Here is a 21,402-nt window from a genome sequence, read left to right as displayed (position 1 = left end):
CATTATATCCTAAAGAGGTGAGACTTTAAAGGTGATTAATGAAGACAAACGTATTGGTACACTATTTATACATAGAAGAGCTGATCTTAGTGCAGTATGTACAGATCACAGGAACCTGTGTCTCACCTCCAGGGCACAGATTCCAAAGGAGAAGATGTCAATTGCATAGTCGTCCTCAGCCACTGGGAGGAGAACAACAATCACAGTGAGACAGAGGCTGTGGAGGAGCCAGGGACAGACAAAGAGGACTCAGAGCACAGATACAGAAACACAAAGAGGAGAGTGAGAGTGATAAATCACCACCCACTGGACTGGAAAGGAGAAGTGTCAGATAGACATTCTTGTCTGTCGTTAGAGACAGATCTTCAGGCAGGCAGGTAAATACACAGACAGATCGACAGACACCTGCAGACATGCATACGGAGAGAGGAATATGATGATAATCGGAAATAGATTCAGGCAAAGCGACAGACAGGCATGAACACAAGCAGTCACAGCAAAAGAGAAGCAGCAGGCAGTCGCTGACAGAGACAGACAGAGAAGAGCAACAACAGACACTCACAGCCATATTCTGGGGCAAAGAAGTGCAGGTTCCTTTGTTCATCTCGATGGTGACGAACTTGTCCGTGTACAGCCTCTGGGAATGCTGGGAAATAAAGGCACAGCACTGAGTGAGAAGCTCTGGTCTGTCTTCTCAGTGATATTCACCATCCATCCATCTACTAACCACTTCATCCAATTTAGGATAGCAGGGAGATGGAGCCTATCCAGGCTACCCAGGCTATTTAGTGTGTATCTTGCAAAAGGCAAGATACACCCTGGACAGGAGGCCAGTCCATCGCAAGGATCATACATACCCAAAGACCGACATATACACTCAAAGCAGAGCCAATTTTTCCAGAAGTTAATTAACCCATCATTATATCTCTGTACTGTAGGAGGAAATCCATGCAAACATGGGCAGAACATACAAACCCCACACAAATAGAACCCTAGGAGCCGAACCCAGGGCCCATGTGCTGCAAGGCAGCAATGCTAACTACTACACCACTGAGACACCTCCTGCTATGTTCATATAAATCTTTAAACTTCAGTACAAGGCTTTCTACTGAAGCCTTGATTAAACATCATCCTCAGTTTTTTAAAATAAAATAAATACCATTGTCTAACTTTTAGAATTCCATTTAACTTCTGTGATCTTTCGTTCTTTCTAGACTACTGAGTGCCTGAAGAAGGCTCCACAGCTGAAACGTTGTGTTTCTTTTCTTCTCTTCTTAGCATGGAATACACCTTTACTTGTTCCTTTGCAGCCTATGCATGCTGACACAGCTACTTACTTGAACTACTACAATATTTATCAGGATGTATTATGGGACTTAGACATTCCTATGAGCACCTAGTCAAATTACTTGCTGCACTGTCCATGTTACTTAGACCTCTTCTCCTATACTTGAGCCCAGCCCTGCGGTAGCAGTGCTCACTGTGAAGTGCTGTGAGGTCTTGCTTTTCCACAGACAGTTACAATGGATTTTAACTGGAAAGAACTTGAAACTTACCATTAACAAACAGTCGATGCCACACTGTGTTTAAGCACCAGCATGCCACACAGAGGAAGACAAGAACACAGAGAAAATGTGTTTACAATTTAATTTCAAAATCCAATTCCTTCCTTTTTGCTTTAACATAGCAAAATAAAAGAAAGTTGCTACATTTTATCATTGTTCTCCTTGTCGTTGGATGTCCTTGCTGTCCACCCCTTCAGAGTGGATCATATATCTGAGGATTATTGGAAGACAACTATCTCTTCCCACTGCAGTCTTGTCAGCTTGCAGACTACTGCAGAGCTTCACTCTTAACTGAAATGTGTGCACTGAGCAGCCTTACTCCAGGCTTATAAATCCATGCCAAATCTAAGAGGGGACTGAACAATACAAAGCAATATCTGATTAAAAATAAAGCTATTATTTGTTACAATGGTACACATTGAGTCTTCCAAAGCTGATCTTTGTGATGCTTTTCTCATACAAGACACAAAAGTTGAAGATCTGTGGGAAATCTGAACAATTTAACATGGAAACCTTATCAACTAAAAGAAAAGACATAAAGAGGCAGATTGATTACACAGGACCGTTACCAAAGGAAATAGGTCCCACTATCTAATTGATGCAATAACTTTTGAGCCCGAAATGTAAAAAATGCTTACCAAATCCAATTTCCTTTCAATTTGTTTGACGAAATTTTTCTCATGCATCAACCGGGTTTAATAGAAAAGGCAACACAGAGACAAGTATCACAGAAACTGAGGTGCTTCTGTGTCTTGTGAGACAACTGGACAGAAGTAGTATTTTGTGGGACAATCTTAATGGTACATAGCACACACTACAAAGGAGCTAAAGATATGAACTTCATCAAATGAAACAATATTAAGCATAATAACACTGATCCCAGTTCATACTAGGATTATTTTTAAGGAATAAACGAACTATTAGGATATGACAATGAGAAATTCTAATGTTTTAGAACAGAACTCATTATTGTTGCAAGTTTTTGCAAAGCCCAGGATTACTAGTGAGCTCATCTAAACATTTAATCACACTAGGCATCATAACATAATATGATAACATAAGGAATGGATTTACATAAGAATGTTATCTGTAGGTATTCATTTGAATACCAGCCAAAACAGTTTAAAGGATGCTTTTGAAAAATGCTAGGCTTCCTTTCTAATTGCAGAGAGATTGGTTTGGATGGCACCATCCTAAGCATTCTTCTTTCAAAGAATACCTGAGCCAATCTTGATGAGCCCATTGTGCTGAATGAAGATGGTGTCGCAGGTCAGGTTGCCATGGATTATTGGGGGATCGCAGGAATGCAGGTAACTGTGAAAACAACACATTTACCAACCAAGACACTTGCTGCAGACAGGTCATGATCAACATACGCAATCCTCATACAGGAGCCAATAAGCACTCAGCACTGCCGCTAAATACAAGTGTGCCTGATAAACGACAGGTTTTACTGGTACAAGGGACCAATCATCTATGGTCTAACTCACAGGATCTATCCCCTTTGAAGACTAGCCAATTACAAAACAGCCACTTCTGTTTAACAAATACCCTGTTATTTCCAACAATGTCAATGCACAGAACTTTATGTAATCTTTCCTCAACTTTTCCTCAAATTTTCTCTCATTTCTGACTAAACAGCTGTTAATAGTCATTAAGACTATTAACTATTAACAGACACAGCTAAAACAGACACAGTTGAGAAAGACTGTATCAGGTACTGACCACAGTGAGTTAGTGTTTGTCCTTCTGATTAAGTCTAACTGGTTATAAATCAGTTAGCAGTGGTATGCAGATACTAAGACAAAACTATTTTTTTAAAAGATTAAAAGAAATTGGAAACAAAATGATAAAGTCCTTAAATAGAAAATATCAATGTATTAGCCTGTGACTAAGAACCAAAACACACAGGGGTCTCCTAAGATCCAGTGAGAATGGCTGGACTATGCATCACATACTGGCACAAACCTACTGTACCTTATTAAAGTCTCCAATGTTAATTCTGTCCTATTGGATTTACTTACACTTTGCTATCTATGATTTACAATGATTTTATCATAATTTCACTTTGCTTTATTAGATTTTATTCTGCTTTTATAAAATAATATTTTTTGATGAGAGACACGTTGTCCTTTATTCTCTTTGAACGATATTATCAAGCAATTCATAAAATTATCACTTGGTTAATTATTCCCTCTGACATAGAGATGGATTTGGTTAAATTGATCCCCAGGGAATGTTGTGGAATGCTGTATCTCAGAAAGTGGACATGCTAAACTAAGGTTTTAACTAGGCTCAGCTCACCTGAGGGCTGACAGGATCTGTGTGCACCATCTCTTCCATGCCTACAATAAAAAACACATCTTAGCTATAGAATAAAAAGAAAAGCAACAGACACAGAGATCTACTGCATTGCATTACAGACCCAGGAGACAAAAAATGTGCTGATTTTCATCACCTGCCAAGTACAGCCAATGCAGTCAGCTGGAGTACTCAGCCATCCACATAATTGCTATATGAGCAAATCCTGTAATGGCACACTTGGAATGAACAGCACAGACAGGCTTCTGGCATTTGTATATATTTAAAGACAAGCACACCACAGGACTGTCATATATGAAAACACCACTTTGAGCTTGTTTCAAACACTGCAATCACACAACTGAGAGCAAGCAGTGAGAAAATTGTGTCGAGGTGTCCTTAACCCATGGGGTAGCTAGCATGGATTTCGAAAAGGCAGCTGTTGTTGAAGTAACTTAGTAACTGGATATGGGATATCTAGATTTCCAGATGGAGTCTGATTCAACTGCTTCACAAAAGGTAGATTCTCAAATTGTAGATGCTAGGGATTTAGGGAAATTAATGTTACAGATGCAGCCATTCAAAATGCACAGTACAAACCTGTACGATGGGCAACTATGCTTGCGCCACCGTACCGTACCGCGGTATGTGATTGGCTGGCCAAAATGACTGGCAGGGGCACTCGTGGTGCATTGGTCGGTAGTGAAAAGATTTAATCATTTAATTTCTTTACTGTGCACATTTTAATCTGCTTAGTATTGAATCTTTATATGGAATTTTACCACTAAAGGGAATTTTTAGTAGCTGAGCATAAAAAGAAGAGGAGCATAACGCATCTGAAGGTCATAAACAATATTAATTTAGGAACATAAACATATTATGTAAACTGTATATAGCTGGTATTGGTAGTTTAAAGAAAAAATACACACCAGTATTCCATTTCTCCCTAAACATTTTAAGCATCAATGTCTTACATGTGGTTATTTCGGAAACGTTTTTATGTGCTTCTTCTGACCATTTTACTGTACGTTTATAAACAGTACTTTGTGAGAAAAGTGATAGTTTTAAGCTTTTCTGCGAATATGCTCGATACCGGAGTAAACAAAAGCATACTTTTAGAATTAATAGGGAATATAATATGGAATGGCGTATCTAAAGAAATTAATAATAATTAATAACAATGTTCCTGCTGTCAGCAGTATTTTGTATACAGTTTTATGTACAGGCTGTGAAAACCTTCACAAGTAGAGGTCTTTAAAATTAGGTTGAGCATATGATTTTTTTTAATTCTTAAAAAATAAATCAAAAACAGTATATAAGGATGTGATCCTGCTTAGACATTACACGACTTAAAAAGCTATAAAAACAGGTTTCCATAGTTAATAACCACTTTTTATGCGCAGAACATGGATGATTTTTCTTCCACTGGATCAGCTTAGAATCTGTGTACGCTGTAAGGTTTTTACTTCTTAATTAAACGTTTAAAATACACGTTTCAAATAGAAAAAATCATATTCTGTTGTTTTCCTGGTATGTAGAACAGATCAGTGGGGTTTTTTTTCCCCCAATCAGAGGCTCACCACAATACACACTCAACCACATCACGGATCTGCCACACACACACACACCTCAGGATGGTGACGTCACTGCCTTTCATATGAATCCTTTCATATGGAAACATTTTGACACTGCGCTTAACAATCTTAGGAAGATCACAAAACAAGCCTGTTAGCCTGGTTTTTGCCTAAAAAATCACGCCCGAGAAAGTGAAGTAGCATTAACTAGCAAAGGTAGTTCGCAGACGTAGGCATAGTACGTAATTCAGGCTTTAAGAACTCAGTCCTTAATTACATGTCTGCAAAATATCTGAACATCAACTCTTAAAGATTTCAGTGCTTTGTGTATATTCTAATCACAGTGGGGGCAGGGTGTGTGGGGACAGGTTTGGTTGAAATTGCATTGGGGATCTGTGCTCTTCACATCTGAAACATTTTCTCTGAAAGCGTTTTCTTCCCAGTTTAGCTGATCTTTTGCTGCCTACACAGCACCCTAGGTAAATTATCATACTTGACTGAGAAAGCTTTAGAGAACGTAACATTTTTATTATCAACAAATTGTAAATATGACGTTTACATTGGCGTTATTCATTTTTCACATGAGTGTATGGAGGAGTGTCAGCTGTCAATGAGAGCAGAACCCCCCCCTCTTTTGCTGGGCAAACAATTTTTTTAATTTTTAAAAAAGAAATAAAAAATTAGATATAATGATATAAACATTTACTGCAATACATTTACTTTGGATGGTAGCCGCGTCAGCATGCAACGTTTCAGCTGTGAATCCTTCTTCAGGTGTGAGGGTCTTCAGCTCAAAATGAAACGCTTGGAGTTTGTAATGTAGGACACTCTGAACGAGTTAAACTTTAATGCAGGAAAAATGTATTTCCCAGAAGCTATACTGATTCTTATGGAAGCCCGTTAAAAAAAGAACGCACTATGGTATTCTCTCCGATGCAGTGCAGTTAAAAAAATATCTCCAATGCTGTTCCCAAATTAATATCGTTTATGACCATCAGACGCTTTATGCTCCTTTTCTTTTTTCCAATGCATTGAACAGGGAGAGGCATTTCATGATGTTCTTTTTACTGATGAAACAGCAGTGGCTCTGGAACAGTTTTCAACCATGTTGTTTTATAAAAAGGGGGATATGTGAACAAGCAAAACCCAAAACATCCACTGAAGGTTCACATCTGGGGGGTATATCTAGAAGAGGTCTGGGACCACTTCTTATTTTCGAAGGAATAATGGATTGTGAATTATTCGAGAAAGGCGTGGTCAAACAACATGCTGCCCCACACATCAGGGAGCACTTTGGATCAAGGCACCGTTTCTTTCAGAACAACGATCCAAAACACACAGAAGCAAAGGCGATGCTTACAGCAGAGGGAGTGAACTGGGTGAAAACTCCAGCTGAATCCCCAGATTTAAATCCAATAGAGATGGTATGGATTCCCTGAAAGACTATATTCGGAAACCCAAATAGACCCCTGTGTGTTGCTCTCTCTTGCTCTCACTCTCACTCTCTCAATTCAATTCAATTCAAGATGCTTTATTAGCGTGACCGATGGGTACAATCAGCTTAACTTAGACATTGCATAATTTTAAGTTAAGTTATAAGTTATAAAAGCAGCTTTCGATAGTTAATAACCACTTTTTATGCACTAAAAACGGGTGATTTTTCTTCCTCGTCATCAGATCTTTCTTGGAAAAATGTCTTTTATGTGTTGCAAAAAACTGACTTGCTTTAACAAAATATATTTACAAATCCTTTCGCCTGGCAATCTACCTCAATCCCCAACTTTAACAAGACCTCCATGAAACTATGTTCGCTGATATTATTACTGGCAATAAATATTATTGACACTATATTGTCATTACAAACATGTATGCCATACGGCGTACGCGTTACTGAAGCTAAAAGTTTAGCCTTTGTCACTATTGTAACCACTAAATAAAGACATAAATATAGAAATTCCTACGTTACCAAACTGTAAATGGCTAGTATTGGCATTTAAAAAAAAAAATACACACCAGCATTCCACTTTCTCCCTAAAAATTTTAAGCATCAAAGTCTTACGTGGTTATTTCGGAAACGTTTTTACGTGCTCCTTCTGACCATATTAAGTTAAAGTGCCTTTGGGCCCTTTTCCTGTCCGTGCAGGGGGTAGGTGGACTGTCTTTCATTAGAAGGTTAGCCTATTTTATTCTGAGAATGTAGAGGGGGTGGAAAGTGCCCACGGTCATTTAATTAGTATTAAAATTCGCACTGATTCCCTTGTGAGGATATGGACATTAGAATATTCGTGCGTGGTAAAAAAATGGCATAAAAACGACAAAGTGAAGGCTGTGAAAAGATTATCAATGTACTTTATACACAAAGCAAGTGTTCTCACAACCTTAGGAGGTTTCGTGAAAATGCTACAGGCGTGCCAAAATCGTTTTTGAACTTCAAGCTAACTTTACCCCATTTCATTGGGGTTTTCATTGTCAGATTGTGAATCAAAAAAGGCATTTAATTAAACACGCGTTTGCGATTTTAATCAATTACTGTATTGATTGAAACACACATTCCGTACAGATACAGTACAATCACATTCTCCTGTCTTCCCTTGGTGTAAAATGAATTAGCAGGTGATTGGGATAACAATGCATCGCCCACTAAGTGGAATGTTCTCATTTGTTCACAAGTGTAAAAAGAGGTGATAATTTTTAATAATTCCGTGTCGCATTAACTCACTCTTAAGTTTATTCCGCCAGACAGTACATTAATACAATTATATCGTTATTAATTTGTTTAGATACGGGATTCCATATTATATTCCTTGTTAATCAAATTCTAAAAGTATGCGTTTGTTTAAGCCGATAACAAGCAAATTCACAGAAAAGGTCAAAAGACTATCACTTTTCACAAAGTATATAATCTTAATATGGTTAGAAGGAGCATGTAAAAACTTTTCCAAAATAACCACATGTAAGACTTTGATGCTTAAAATGTTTAGGGAGAAACAGAATACTGGTGTGTACTTTTTCTTTAACCTACCAAAACCAGCAATATACAGTACAGTTTACATAATATGTTTATGTTCCTAAATTAATACCTTTTATGAGCATGTGAAAGGCATGGTGAATCGGACATTCTCAAGACTTACTTTGTATGATTGGAAACAACTAAGCGATCAGATCAACTAAATGCTTTGGTGTTACTTTTTGTCAATAAAAAAATAAAGTATTTTCGTTTACAAAGACTATTACAAAGAATGTGGACAGGGGTAATACTTTGAATTTACAGCTTGTCCAAGGTCATTCATTATTAATACTATTAGTAATATCTTCTTTAAATATTTCTGCATAATTAAAATATTTATGATAAAGGTGGTAGGTTGTGTACTTTTGTCGAACTGAGCAATCTTGCTTTCATAAAATATACCAACTTTGTAATGTATAATGATTAACATGCTGTAATACACAGTTTAAATGTAAAAGTCTAAAGAGTATACAACTTAAATTCTTAATTGAATAAAGATTGTCCCTCAGCAGTGATCGGGATTCGAAACCGGGTGTTTTCAAGTGACAGCTCCACCTGCCAGTTTTACAAGGTGATTCCGGATACTATTAACACATTAACATATCTACTTTGCATATGGTAATTGCGGTATACTGCGACATGCCCACCGCATTGTACCACAGCATACCCCGCTTGTTTTGAATGCCTGCATCTGTATTTAGTTTAAGAACTGACTGAAGAATTATGGATGTGGCGATGCACACCCCCAACTCGTAAGAGCATGAGAGTGTACATTCCTGAGCACATTTGGTAACATTTAAATTACATAAATATTTTGTTCTAGCCAAGGTATCATTTACATACATAAACCTATTATCTACTAATATGTTCTTTGTCTGACATCAGTTATTTTAGAGGTAACTGAAAATCCCCAACAATTTAAAAGTAAAAAACAATCACAATGTTTTAAATACACAGGTTATAATTCACTAAGGGTTTTGCCTTAGTAAAATTATTAGTCATAATTATGGCTCAGGGTTTGCAACAATGACTCTTCAAAGGGTGCTACTGGCAGACCACTCACTTAACTCCTGGCAAACAGCCTACCAAAATAAAACTGTGCTCCCCAACACTATGTCTCAGTTTACTTCAGGAAACTCCCTGGATATGATTATGGCAGGAACAGTGGAGGTTTTAGTAGAAGCAGCATTTGAAGGAGTGGTAAAGGAAGTAGTAGTAGCAGTGGTGGAATTAACAATATATGGGTACAGTATGTATTAATAAATAGCTAGATATTACAAAAGAAGAAAACAAGAAACAATTAAAATGACTTAGAAAAAAGTATATTGATTAAGTTGTAGTAAGTATTATACGAGTAGTAGGAGCAATAACAGTAACATTAGAGGTATACACATTTGAGCAGGGAGCTGCATCAGCATGGGTAGACTGCAAAGGAACAGGTGAAGGTTTATTCCATGGTGAAAAATAAAGAACATTTAGAACACAAAGAACACAACATTTTTTTAACCTTTCAGCATGGAATAAACTTTTATCTCTTCCCTTGCGCTTCAGAGATATAGTACTGTGACGAGTATAGTATGACAAGAGAAAACAGTAGAATCATAGAGGTGTGATACTTACAGAAGCAGATTAACAACACAATTAAATTAACAATTAACAATTAACAATTAACACAAGGGGGGAAGGTGGGAAAGAGATGGGTCTGCTCCTGTGTCTCAGTCTCTTACGACTGGGGGACACAGTCCAAATAAAATTTTATTGCTGGCAATTTCCTGAGAGGCCATAAAGGGTTAACTTCTTATTATCCAAGAAAAATGTTCAATGAGTCAAACTTGGCAAATCAATGATCACTTCATGATTTAAAAGCTAAAGTGGAATAAAAATCAGAAGCATCATCAGATATTTCTAAACTAGGAATTAAAATTAGAAAAAAATTAGAGTCCTGTCGATTTCATTTAGGATGAAAAGCCATGTCTACATGTAATAATACAGAATGTATGGTTCCACCTGAGAAACAATCAAACAGCCTTTTTTAAAATCTGAAAGAAAACCAAAGAGGTATTTACTTTCACATTCATAGTCTTATGGTTTTTCTTGGTTTTCTTCAAGAATTGCTTGAGACTCCCTGAAGACATGTACTCTGTGATGAAAATCACCTGCAAAAAGAGAGAGAAACAAATATCAGTAACAAAGATTAGAGACACATAAGGGAAAAGACATGCTAATACACACCATGTAGGATCACTGAGCAAAGAAGTACAGTATGTGCACACCAGCAGTCACCTAGCGCAAACATGGGGGTTTCACTTAATCTACTCTCTTTTGCTTGGAGCTCTTCATGAACAAGGAACCCTAAGTTCTTTACTTTGAGGAGGTATTATTATCATCATCTATGTGCTCCACTGCTGAGTGACGCATGAGTGCAACCCAACTAGGCAGCCAATCAGGTTTAAATCATGAACAGCAGTACACTGATGAGAGCTTGACTGCCCCTTTTCCCCTTGTCTCTCCCTTTTTTTAAAAGCAAAACAATATTCTAAGTGCTAGTCTTGCAGATAGTGTCATGGATATTCAAGAACCACAAGCAGACTGAGTAATGTCTCGCCCAAAGCACAGCACCTTCTACAGCACAGTTTTTCCTGTAACTATGTTAAACCACTGACTTGTACTTGGCATGACTTTCTCTCACGTCCAGGAGCAGATGAAAAAGTGCCACTGAGTGAAGGCACTGGGAACCACCTACTGGTTGCAGTGGTACCTATCCTAGCTGTAGCCAAGTCAAGCCTTTTTTCACTGAGGAGATATGACATGAGCCAGCTTTAGAGGAGCACAGCTGCTGAACATATATGCTGGTAAATTAAGCAAATTGAGATGTGGAAGTCTGGAAAAAGATTGTGGGAGTCTGGAACACGATGCCCAGTCTTGTTGTTGAAGCCTGGCATCCTTCAAGAAACAGAAATTAGTTACTAAATATGTAAGAAGCTAGATGGACGGAAAGACCTCTTCCTTGTGTTAACTTTCTTATGTTTTTAGTGTACTTCAAAATTTAGTAACTGGGAGTAAAAGAGGGGGTTAGGTATTTAATTGACTGGGTGTACAATTTGCAACATTTAACCCCTCAGATTAGAAGGCATTCCCTACTTCAGTGGCACAAAGACAGCAGCAGGCGAGAGTGGAGGTGTTTGTGTGTGTGTCTCGGTGTAGGTGGTTTTCACACTCACCCTGGCACCGCTCTCTCTCATGTCCAGCCAATACTTATGGAACTTGACTATGTTGGGGTGCTCTACCTGCATCAGGTTCTCAAACATCTCTTTAATTTTGTCCTGAAAACAAACAATACAAGCAGAAACAGAGATAAAGAGACAGAAACTAAAAGGAGGGGGTCAATCTGCACCATAGACTAAGTTCAGCGCATGCTATAAAGCACCCAGTCACTTACACGGTACTAATGAAACACAGATAACACACCTGAACATCCTACCTGCATCTGGTAGTCGGGCCTCATGCCTTTGGCAGGCAAGCAGAAGGCTGATAGTTATATCGTGGGGCAGAAGACTTTTGGTGGGAACAATTTTAATGTCTGGGCAAAGTACAAATGTCATTCAGTCAAAACAACAGAATTAATTTGTTCCAGGAGTTTTGCCCACTAGGAGGCTCAGACACTGTACCTCCAGGGCCTTGAAGACCTTCTTGTCGGAGAACTGCACCTCATTCCACACCACTTCCACCCCCTCCTCTGTGTCCATCGCCAGCGATGCACTCTCGATGCCCGGCACATTGCCCTGGCTCACCTGGAGAAAGCGAGAGAGTCAGGGCACAGAGCAACGGGGATCGAGAAAGGTAGGAAGTTGCCCCCATGTCACCTGGCACTGGCAGAGCAGAGAGGCAGAAGAAGGGTGAGACAGAGAGGGAGAGAGGGCACAGAATGGTGAACAGCATGAGATTGTTCTAGCATGAGAGAGGAGCAAAGGACTGGTACGGGGATCAGAACACAGAGATGCCAGAGACGCTGTCAGCTTAAGAATCACAATGTGTTGAGCTTCCCCACACACAGACTGAAGGTGAGTTTGGGCAGAGTGAAAACAGAACAGAAAAAAACACAGAAGCAGACACATAGACAGCCTGTCTGATTATACTGCCTCTCCTAGCTCACATTGACTCAAGAGGAAGACAATTCAACTAATGGAACAGAAGGGTAAAAAAAACATTAAAATAATTATCCAAATTTTCTTGTTGCTACAGAAATTAAAAACATAAATCAGACAGTAGCAGGGGATCCTAATAACATTGTTCTTCATCAAGCAGCAACAGCAATGAGCTCCCAGTCTCCCTTCTGCAAGGTTGACAGACGTGGAAAAGCTGCATTTCACAACAGCTTAAACACTGTTTACCATTCAGACAGATGTAGTGAAACTGTAAACAGCAATTTGAGTGTGTGTAACAGAATATCAGATAGGCACACATAAGAGCAGGAGTGTACAACAAATACTGCCATGTCACCACCTGAAGTGAGAACAAGAAACAGAAGTGTAATTTGTATTTCACCAGCAGGAATGGATTCCACTGTACAACAACTGATAGAGACTGATGGGTTATCTGATGGGTTAGTACTGTGTATGTATTATACACAGTATATAGATGTATTTGGTCATGCTTTTAAAATAAATATATCCTGTAAATAAGCAGTATGTGAACATAAGAACATAATAATCTAGTCTGTTGGGATAGATAGCAGCTACCTGATACAAGGATCTCACCCAAGCGGTAATGCAGCCAGTTGTGGGTTGCAGCTAGTTCTATACACTATTCTACATGTTGGAAGTGGCAGGAGAGAAAAAGGGGGGGGCGTTATGAAAAAGAAAAGGGGAATGAATAATGTGACAAAAGGAAGACAGAAGGTGAGACTGGGAACATTTCTGACTGTGAAGTTTTGGGCTTCTTACCTAGGAGGTATGAAAAGTACCTACATAACAGCACTGTCATAAAACATGCAGTAATAAAACACCATGGAATATCTGTGAAGTGGCCTTGTAACAGAAAATTAATTTCTGCAGAATTAATCAGCCCAGTATTAATGGCATAGAGTACATTACCCAATATCCATCCGTTTTTGTAGTGTAATTATAGTGTTCATGCCTCAGGAAAAGACTGAACTGGAATGGTTTCATGGGAGGTATCCAATGGAAGATAAGAAGCATTACTTATCTCTGAAAAGAACACTGTCGCCAATCCCAAGTTACCTAGACTGCTTAAAGAATGCTCTATGTTAAGATTAGTCAAAAGGTGAACTTTTTTAAGCCACAATCAGAAATGCTTCATGTTTAAAGACCGAAGAACTTCATCCTGACCATCAAGCATTGGGGTGGGAGTATCGTGATTTGGGGCTGCTTTGCTGTCTCAGAATCTTGCCATCATTAAAGGAAACAAGAATTCAGTGCTGTATCAGAAAACTTTGGAGGAGAATCAAGTCATCTATTTGTCAGCTGAAGCTGAGCTGAAAGCAGGTTGTGTAGCATGACAATGATCTTAAACATAAAAGCAGATCTCCAACAGAATGGGTGAGAAAAAAAGGTAATATTTGGGACTGGACAAGTCCAAGTCCAGACAGAAACCCAACTGAAGTGTTATGGCAGGATCTGAAGCGAGGTCATGCAAGAAAACCCTCAAATAGATAAGATAGATAATACTTTATTAATCCCTTAGGGAAATTGATGTGTTACAGCAGTCCACCCAAGACAAGCAAAAACAGACATCAGAATAGTTATAAAACAAAAGACAACAAAATAAATAAAAATAAATAAAATAAATACATAGGTGTGTGCAAAATGTGATGATCATAGTCACTTGTAAAAGCAATAAAATATGTGCAAAATGTGCATAGGTTTATGCAGGTTGATTATCCAAAAAGTACAATGGAGCAAACATGCTGTCCATAGACAAGCAAATGAAGGGCTAACAGTCCTAGCCTAGGGCAGCGTTATACACCCTGACAGCCGCCGGGAGGAAAGACCTGCGGAAACATTCCTTTGAACACCGTAGCTGGAGCAGTCTGTTGCTTAAAGTGCTCCGCTGCCCAGTAACAGTCCCATGAAGCGGATGAGAGGTGTTGTTCATGATGGCTGTGAGCTTGGTCAGCATTCTCCTCTCAGCCACCACCTCCATGGGGTCAAAGCTCATCCCAAACAAAGAGCCAGCCTTCTTGATAAGTGTATTGAGCATATTTGCATCTCTTGTCATTATGCTGCTGCCCCAGCACACAACAGCATAGAAGATAGACGCTGCCACCACTGATTCATAAAAAATGTGTAGCAGTGTTCCACACACACCAAAGGACCTGAGCCTCCTAAGAAAATAGAGTCGGCTCTGACCTTTCTTGTACAGGGCGGCAGTGTTACCAGACCACTCCAGCTTATCATCCAGGTGTACCCCTAAGTACTGCACCCCCTCTATGTCCTCACCCTGGTTGGAAACAGGGTTCAGCGGAGACTTATTCCTTTCAAAAGTCCATGTCCATTTCTTTGGTCTTGCTGGTGTTTAGCTGGAGATGGTTAAGATGACACCACTCCACAAAGTTGGTAATGAAGCTCCTATATTCCTCCTCCCTCTCCTCTCTAATACACCCCACGATGGCAGAGTCATCCGAAAACTTCTGCAGATAACATGCCTCTGAGTTGTACCTGATGTCAGAGGTGTAAAAGGTGAACAGGAATGGAGCAAGGACAGTCCCCTGTGGGGCCCCAGTACTGCTAACAACCTGTTCGGACACACAGCTCTGTAGTCGCAGATAGTCTATAATCCAGGACACCAGGGGAGTGTCTACCTGCGCCACCCTTAGCTTATCTCTCAGTAAAGGTGGATGGGTGGTGTTAAAGGCACTTGAGAATTCAAAGAACAATAACTCTCACAATGCTCCCCGTGTTCTCTAATTGAGAGTTAGCTCTGTGTAGCAGATAGATGACTGCATCCTCCACTCCCAAGTGTGACCAGTAAGCAAACTCCAGGGGTCCAGTGCTGTACTTACCAGGGTTCTGAGGTGGTCCAGTACAAGCTTTTCCAGAGTTTTCATTAGGTGTGATGTCAGTGCCTCTGGTCTGTAGTCATTCAAGACTTTAGGGTGCCCCTTTTGGGGTACTGGCCCCAGGCAAGATGTCTTCCAGAGCACGGGAACCCTTTCAAATCTCAGGCTCAGGTTGAAGATATACTGCAGCACTGAACAGTTGGTCTGCGCAGATCTTCAGCACCCTGGAGCTGACACCGTCAGGACCCGCTGCCTTCCCTGCATGGAGTCTCCTCAACTCCCTTCTGACCTGGTCAGCTGTGATGGATAGGCCGAGGAGGGCAGAGGAAGATGGAGTAGGAGTAGGAGGGATCTCATGATGGGGTGACTGAGGACATGAAGAGGGTTCTGGGGTGGAGGCCTGTGAGGTGAATGGTCAGTGGAACCTGTATCGAATCTGTTAAAGAAAAGATTCATCTCATTGGCCCTCTCCAGGCCTCCCTCACTCTGTTGGCCACCGGACAACTTGTATCCGGAGATCTTCCTCATGTCATTCCACACTTCTCTCACATTGCTCTCCATCAGCCTGTCCTCCATTTTCCTCCCATAAGCCACCTTGCTCTCCCTAACTCTCACCTTCAGCTCTTTCTGCACTAGCCTCAGCTCCTCCTTGTCACCTGCCTGAAAATCCCTCTTTTTCCTGTTTAGGATGGCCTTCAGATCACTGGTGACCCAGGGTTTATTATTGGAGAAGCAGCGCACTTTCCTGGTGGGCACTGCACTCTAAACACAGAAGTTTATGTAGTCAGTGATGCAGTGGGTAAGACCATCAATGTCATCTCCATTAGGCTCACAGAGTATCTCCAAGTCCGTTGTTTCAAAACAGTCCATCAGTGCATCATTAGCCTCAGCTGACCATCTCCTCACTGTCCTGGTGGTCACTGGTTGCTGTAGGACAAGAGGCTTGTACAGAGATAGGGGATGAACAAGGTTGTGGTCAGATCTGCCAAGGGGGGGGAGTGAAGAGGAGTTGTAGGCATTCTTCACCTTAGGATACAGCAAGTCCAAAGTCTTAATATCTCTAGTAGGGCATTTAACAAACTGACTAAAAGTAGGCAGAGTAGAGGAGAGCAAAACATGATTAAAATCACATGGCTTGTGCATGACGAGTCTGTAGTTCAGCTGTAACAGTGTGTATGACGTCATAAGCTGAGGCTGCATCGGCAGAGGGCGGGACATATACCAACACAACAATAACATGCGAGAACTCCCTAGGTAGGTAATATTGTCGCAGGCTAACTGCTAGTAGCTCAATGTCCGGGGTGCATACCTGTTCTTTTACAGTAATATAATTAAAGTTACACCGTCTGTTATTTACAAACACCACCAGCCATCCTCCTCTCTTTTTACCGCTCTCCTTGATCTTCCGATCCACATGCACCATCTGAAAACCCTCTATTGTAGCGTTAGCGTCAGGAACCAGTTCGTTCAACCAAGTCTCTGTGAAGCACATAATAGAGGACTCACAATATTCCCACTGGCTCCTCGTCAGCACCGCTAGCTCCTCCATCTTGTTGGCAAGAGATCTTGCATTCCCCATTAGGATGGAGGGTAAAGAAGGTTTATACCTTCTTTTTTTTTAGCCCGACACGTTGCCCGGATCTACAGCCTCTACTCCGTTGTATTAGTTCTCTGGGGATCTCCAATCGCTCACCCGAGAATACTGCCGACTTCCGTAACATGAAGAGCTGGTCTCTGGTGTACACAAAAGAGCCAGGTTTGCCAGGCTCTACACGCTTTAGTACACGCCGATTAAAAAAGTTGCTCAGAGACCGTCATAACTGAGAGAAAAAAAACATATTCACATAAGTTATATTTAATATATAAATATGTTTATTTATTAATACATTTATGTAAGTTACTGTTAGATAATTTTGTTAAATAATCTTATATATTTGTGTTATGTGTTCAATCTGGGTATTTTCTTCTTTTCTGAAAACTGGTATTAAGGCCTAATTACATTTTAGATCTAAGATATACAAAAATATGGACCATCCTATGGAGTTCCCAAACTCTTTCTTGGTGATGTGTATGTCCTGGTATCTGTGTAAAAAGCTGTATTCCAATATTCTCTTGAAACTGACTTTTAACCAGTGCCCAGTTATGTTCCTATTGTCTGATCACTAAATGTAACTATAGCCTATGGAATCGAATGGAATTTACTAAGAAATAGCTACTGGAATCTAATTAATTTATTTATTTTAAACTTCTGAAGACTTCAATCAGATCCCCCCCTTAGACATCTTGAATGAATACTAAAAAGATTTAGTTTCTTCAGCCTGTCCTGAAATATCTTCTTAAACCTTGAGTAAGTCTTTCTTCAAATCATCTTTATTTTTTTTGTAAAGTGGCATCCAGAACTCTTTGTAGTACTCCAGATGTGGTAATGAATTGTAAGGTTTTAACATAACCTCTCTTGACTTGTATTCTACACTGTTCACCCAGACATTCTGTTTGCCTTTTTACTGCTCCATGTCCCTCTGCCCCACACACTGAAATGGAGTATGATCCTGCCTCAATGCAGAGTTAATCCCAAACTCACTGCAGGCCCTGATGCCTGCTGAGTGGCAGCATCAGAGCTCAGCAATATCACTCCCCACAGCAAGGTCTTAATTAAATTAAAGGCGTTACATAAGAAGAAATATCTGAAAGCTGCAGGCTCATTGACTCTGACACAAATTGCATAGGAATGACCACAGTCTGTATAGCAGTCAATATGCAGTGTCATTTTCTTCCAATAGAAAATGTGTTTGCTTTTATGTCCAGTTGACTACACCCATGAGTTTGTAAATTTGCTTGGTTTTACCATGGTTATTACTCTTGTCAGGCTCGGCCCTGAAAAGCTGAGGCCTCCATGACTACAATTTTGCAGAAATAAAGTCAAGCTGCCGACCAGCTCTTGAGTGTGGCTTATCTTTAGACAAAAACAAAACAGTTACTAGTTCAGTTCAACGTTTGCACTTTAACGCCCCTGGGGAGTGGAATTTGGCACTAGGCTTTGGATTTGGGTAAACACAAAACCTGCAGCATGACTCCCATTCATCACTGTATCAAAGTAGAAACAAGCACACGTTTTTGATTCATGGAGTTTAAAATAAATAAACTTTGAATGAAAATGAATGAGGCCCCACATCAGTGCTTTGCCCATCAAAATATATGTACTGAAGTCTTTAAATACTCTCTGCATCTGAACAGTGGTAATCCAACTTCTGCTTCATTACAATGTAAAGTTGTAAATATGTATATATGCTAATATTATCCATGATTTATATAATTAGACACACATAAGTGGATAAGGCTTTGCCTGGATGGCAAGGAAGACCTGGACTGTAACATTTGCCTGCTATTTTGACTATGTCGGCGACGACAAGCCGACAGTGGTGTAGTTGCACGAATTAGAGAGGTTGCTCTAGATATGAACTGCAGCATCCACCACGAGGCCTTTACCGTCAAGAAAATGTCTGACGATTTAAAATCTGTTAGACTCTGTTGGGAATTGTATCAAGGCTCGACCAATGAATTCATATCTGCTCACCCCTCTCACTGACATGGTGCTTTTTTATTGTTTATTTGAAATTGTTGTTGTACCTGTTGTCTTTCTGTAAAGCGCTTTGAGAAGCCACCTTTAAAGGCGCTATATCAAATAAAATGTATTATTATATTTATTATCTGTATGTGAGTGTGTGCATTGAGATTTTCTGGGGCTCATATGAGAAGAAGACTTGTAGGTGGTACTTGGATGCTTTGGTTTGATCAGGGGTGGTACTTGGTCCAAAAAGTTTGAGAACCACTGCCCCAAGCTGATGCACAATGATGCATAATTAACTGTGTCACAGAGAGTGCAGTGGGATTGTCAATCAGGTTTCATCACATCTTGGCAACATTGTGACCACGACAGCCCGCCACGTAACTGCAGGCATATGGTGCTTTCAATGAGGGATGTGCATCTCCTCCCATTTGAGCTCTCAAAAAGTTAAAAGACCAAAGACTGAGGGTGGTAGGGCAAGAACAGTTTTTCTAAACTCCCTCATTCTTTCCCACGTGTGGTTGCAGGGTTCGTAGCCAGAAACCTAAACACAACTGGCTCCAAATCAAGTTGGTATCACAAATAACTCTTTTTTCTAGATTTTTTAAAACAGATTTCTTATTTTATTCTCCTTTATTTTTTATTCTTCTCTCAAGGGTTTTACTCCTCATTGTCTCTCTAAAATAAACTCTAATTCAGTTCACCTTCTCTAGATGGGTCTACCATTAGACTGAGGTTCTCTCTTCTATGAGCTGCTTAAGTGCTCTTAATTTGAACACTGCCCTGAGCCCCACTCACAGCCAGCTTGTGCAGCATCTGAATATGGGAGCAGAAAAGGCATCCCAGAATCATGCAGAGCACATATCCCAGAAAGCTTTGTTAAATGTAGACAGATATCATAAACTATTACCTTCAGTTCAGTTCAAGGAATCTAGAGTCATACAGCTTGTCCTGCAAAAATCCCTGTCATGATTTCAGAAGAGTAATGGGGGGGGGAATGGTCTCTCAATGCCACTTGTCTGATTAAGAAAGCGCAACATCGCCTGTACTTCCTAAGACGGTTGAAGAAGGCTAAGATATCTCTCCAGATCCTCATTAACTTTTACAGATGCACTACAGAAAGCACACTGACAGGTTGCATCACAGTGTGGTATGGCAACTGCAGTATTGCTGACCACAAAGCCCTACAGCGGGTGGTGAAAGCTGCCCAGTCCATCAATGGGATGACATTTATGACAGACGGTGCTTGAGGAAAGCTCTAAGCATCATCAAAGACCCCACACACCCCAGCTACAGACTGTTTGACCCTCTACCAACTGGAAAACGTTACCGGAGCATTCGGGTCCAGACTACCAGACTCAGAGACAGTTTTTAGCCCCGCACTATCAAACTATTAAACTCCCAGCCTCTCTCACCAACGATCTGAACCCTCACAGTGCCTTCTCTCTTTATCAAAACTCAAACACACATTGAAATGTACCTCTACCTGACATTTCAAGAAGTTCACTCTCCATAATTTTCTATCTTTTATTTCATTCTGTTGATGTATGATTTTGCACATTACCTGTTACCTGTTGTTGTTTTGCACATTGCCTGTTGTCTCTGTCTTTCATTTCTTATACAATTGTATTATTGTTGTTTTTTTGGACAACTTACTGTCTGAGAGCTAGCATTTCATTATACCATATACCTGTGTATGAGTATAATTACAATAAACTTGAACTTGAAAAACATAGGAATTACAAAAATCTTGAGGAATATCAGGGATCAGGGGAATATTATGCTATTGGCAAAAACTGTAAACAGGCTGTATGACGCTGCTGATGTACTGCTCTAATTACAGTCAAACAGTCATTGTCCACACATGAATAACACTAATTGTTAGGAAAGAATTATGTGAATATGTGGGCTCAAGTCTAGCAATACAAAAGGCATTGTTGTCTTGTTCTGGATCTAATGTTATAAATCACCATGGATATACATCTGCTGTACCCCTCTTTGGCTATATATCTCTATGTTCATTCTTCTTTCTCTGTGAAAGACTCCCCCCCAGAGCTACATGGTCAGTTGTTTTCTTACCTCTTACATGTATGGTAAAGTTTAAAGGAATAGAGTGCTGACATCCAAAAAAGTAGCAGTCAAGAATCTCTTGTGGTTCCATTAACTACAGGTCACTCAATTCTCACCTCAACACCCCCTCTTAAGAAGCAGCCATTATCTTTCCTACTGTGTGCTGATATTTTTCAACTTCAGGCTTAAGATTGGGAGAAACAAAGCCATTTTGGATTTTGTTCCAGTAACTGATAAAAGTAGAACAACATTCAGGAGGAGATATTTATAGAATGATTTACATAATTCTTGAATAAATGCAT

At 39.9% G+C, this 21,402-nt stretch overlaps 1 protein-coding gene across 3 annotated transcripts in view; it reads right to left on the bottom strand.

Annotated features, from left to right (window-relative positions):
• nrbp2a (nuclear receptor binding protein 2a) overlaps nucleotides 1-21,402 on the bottom strand; it is a 92,493-nt gene that overhangs the window by 14,195 nt on the left and 56,896 nt on the right. The window contains exons 1-9 of one of the 3 annotated variants that reach the window (XM_069191124.1): nucleotides 15,469-17,269; nucleotides 12,116-12,238; nucleotides 11,669-11,770; nucleotides 10,514-10,603; nucleotides 3,870-3,910; nucleotides 2,785-2,879; nucleotides 1,557-1,580; nucleotides 563-646; nucleotides 127-182 (exon numbers count right to left, since the gene is read on the bottom strand). In XM_069191124.1, the coding sequence (XP_069047225.1) occupies nucleotides 127-182; nucleotides 563-646; nucleotides 1,557-1,580; nucleotides 2,785-2,879; nucleotides 3,870-3,910; nucleotides 10,514-10,603; nucleotides 11,669-11,770; nucleotides 12,116-12,238; nucleotides 15,469-15,513 (660 nt within the window). In that variant the 5' untranslated portion in view covers nucleotides 15,514-17,269. Of the gene's footprint in view, nucleotides 1-126; nucleotides 183-562; nucleotides 647-1,556; nucleotides 1,581-2,784; nucleotides 2,880-3,869; nucleotides 3,911-10,513; nucleotides 10,604-11,668; nucleotides 11,771-12,115; nucleotides 12,239-15,468; nucleotides 17,270-21,402 lie in introns of those variants that run through there. The other 2 variants (XM_006634321.3, XM_015354451.2) reach the window with 2 other exon arrangements.

Source organism: Lepisosteus oculatus, chromosome 6, assembly GCF_040954835.1.
Source record: "Lepisosteus oculatus isolate fLepOcu1 chromosome 6, fLepOcu1.hap2, whole genome shotgun sequence".
Taxonomy (NCBI): domain Eukaryota; kingdom Metazoa; phylum Chordata; class Actinopteri; order Semionotiformes; family Lepisosteidae; genus Lepisosteus; species Lepisosteus oculatus.
This window is presented reverse-complemented; position numbering and strand designations above follow the sequence as displayed.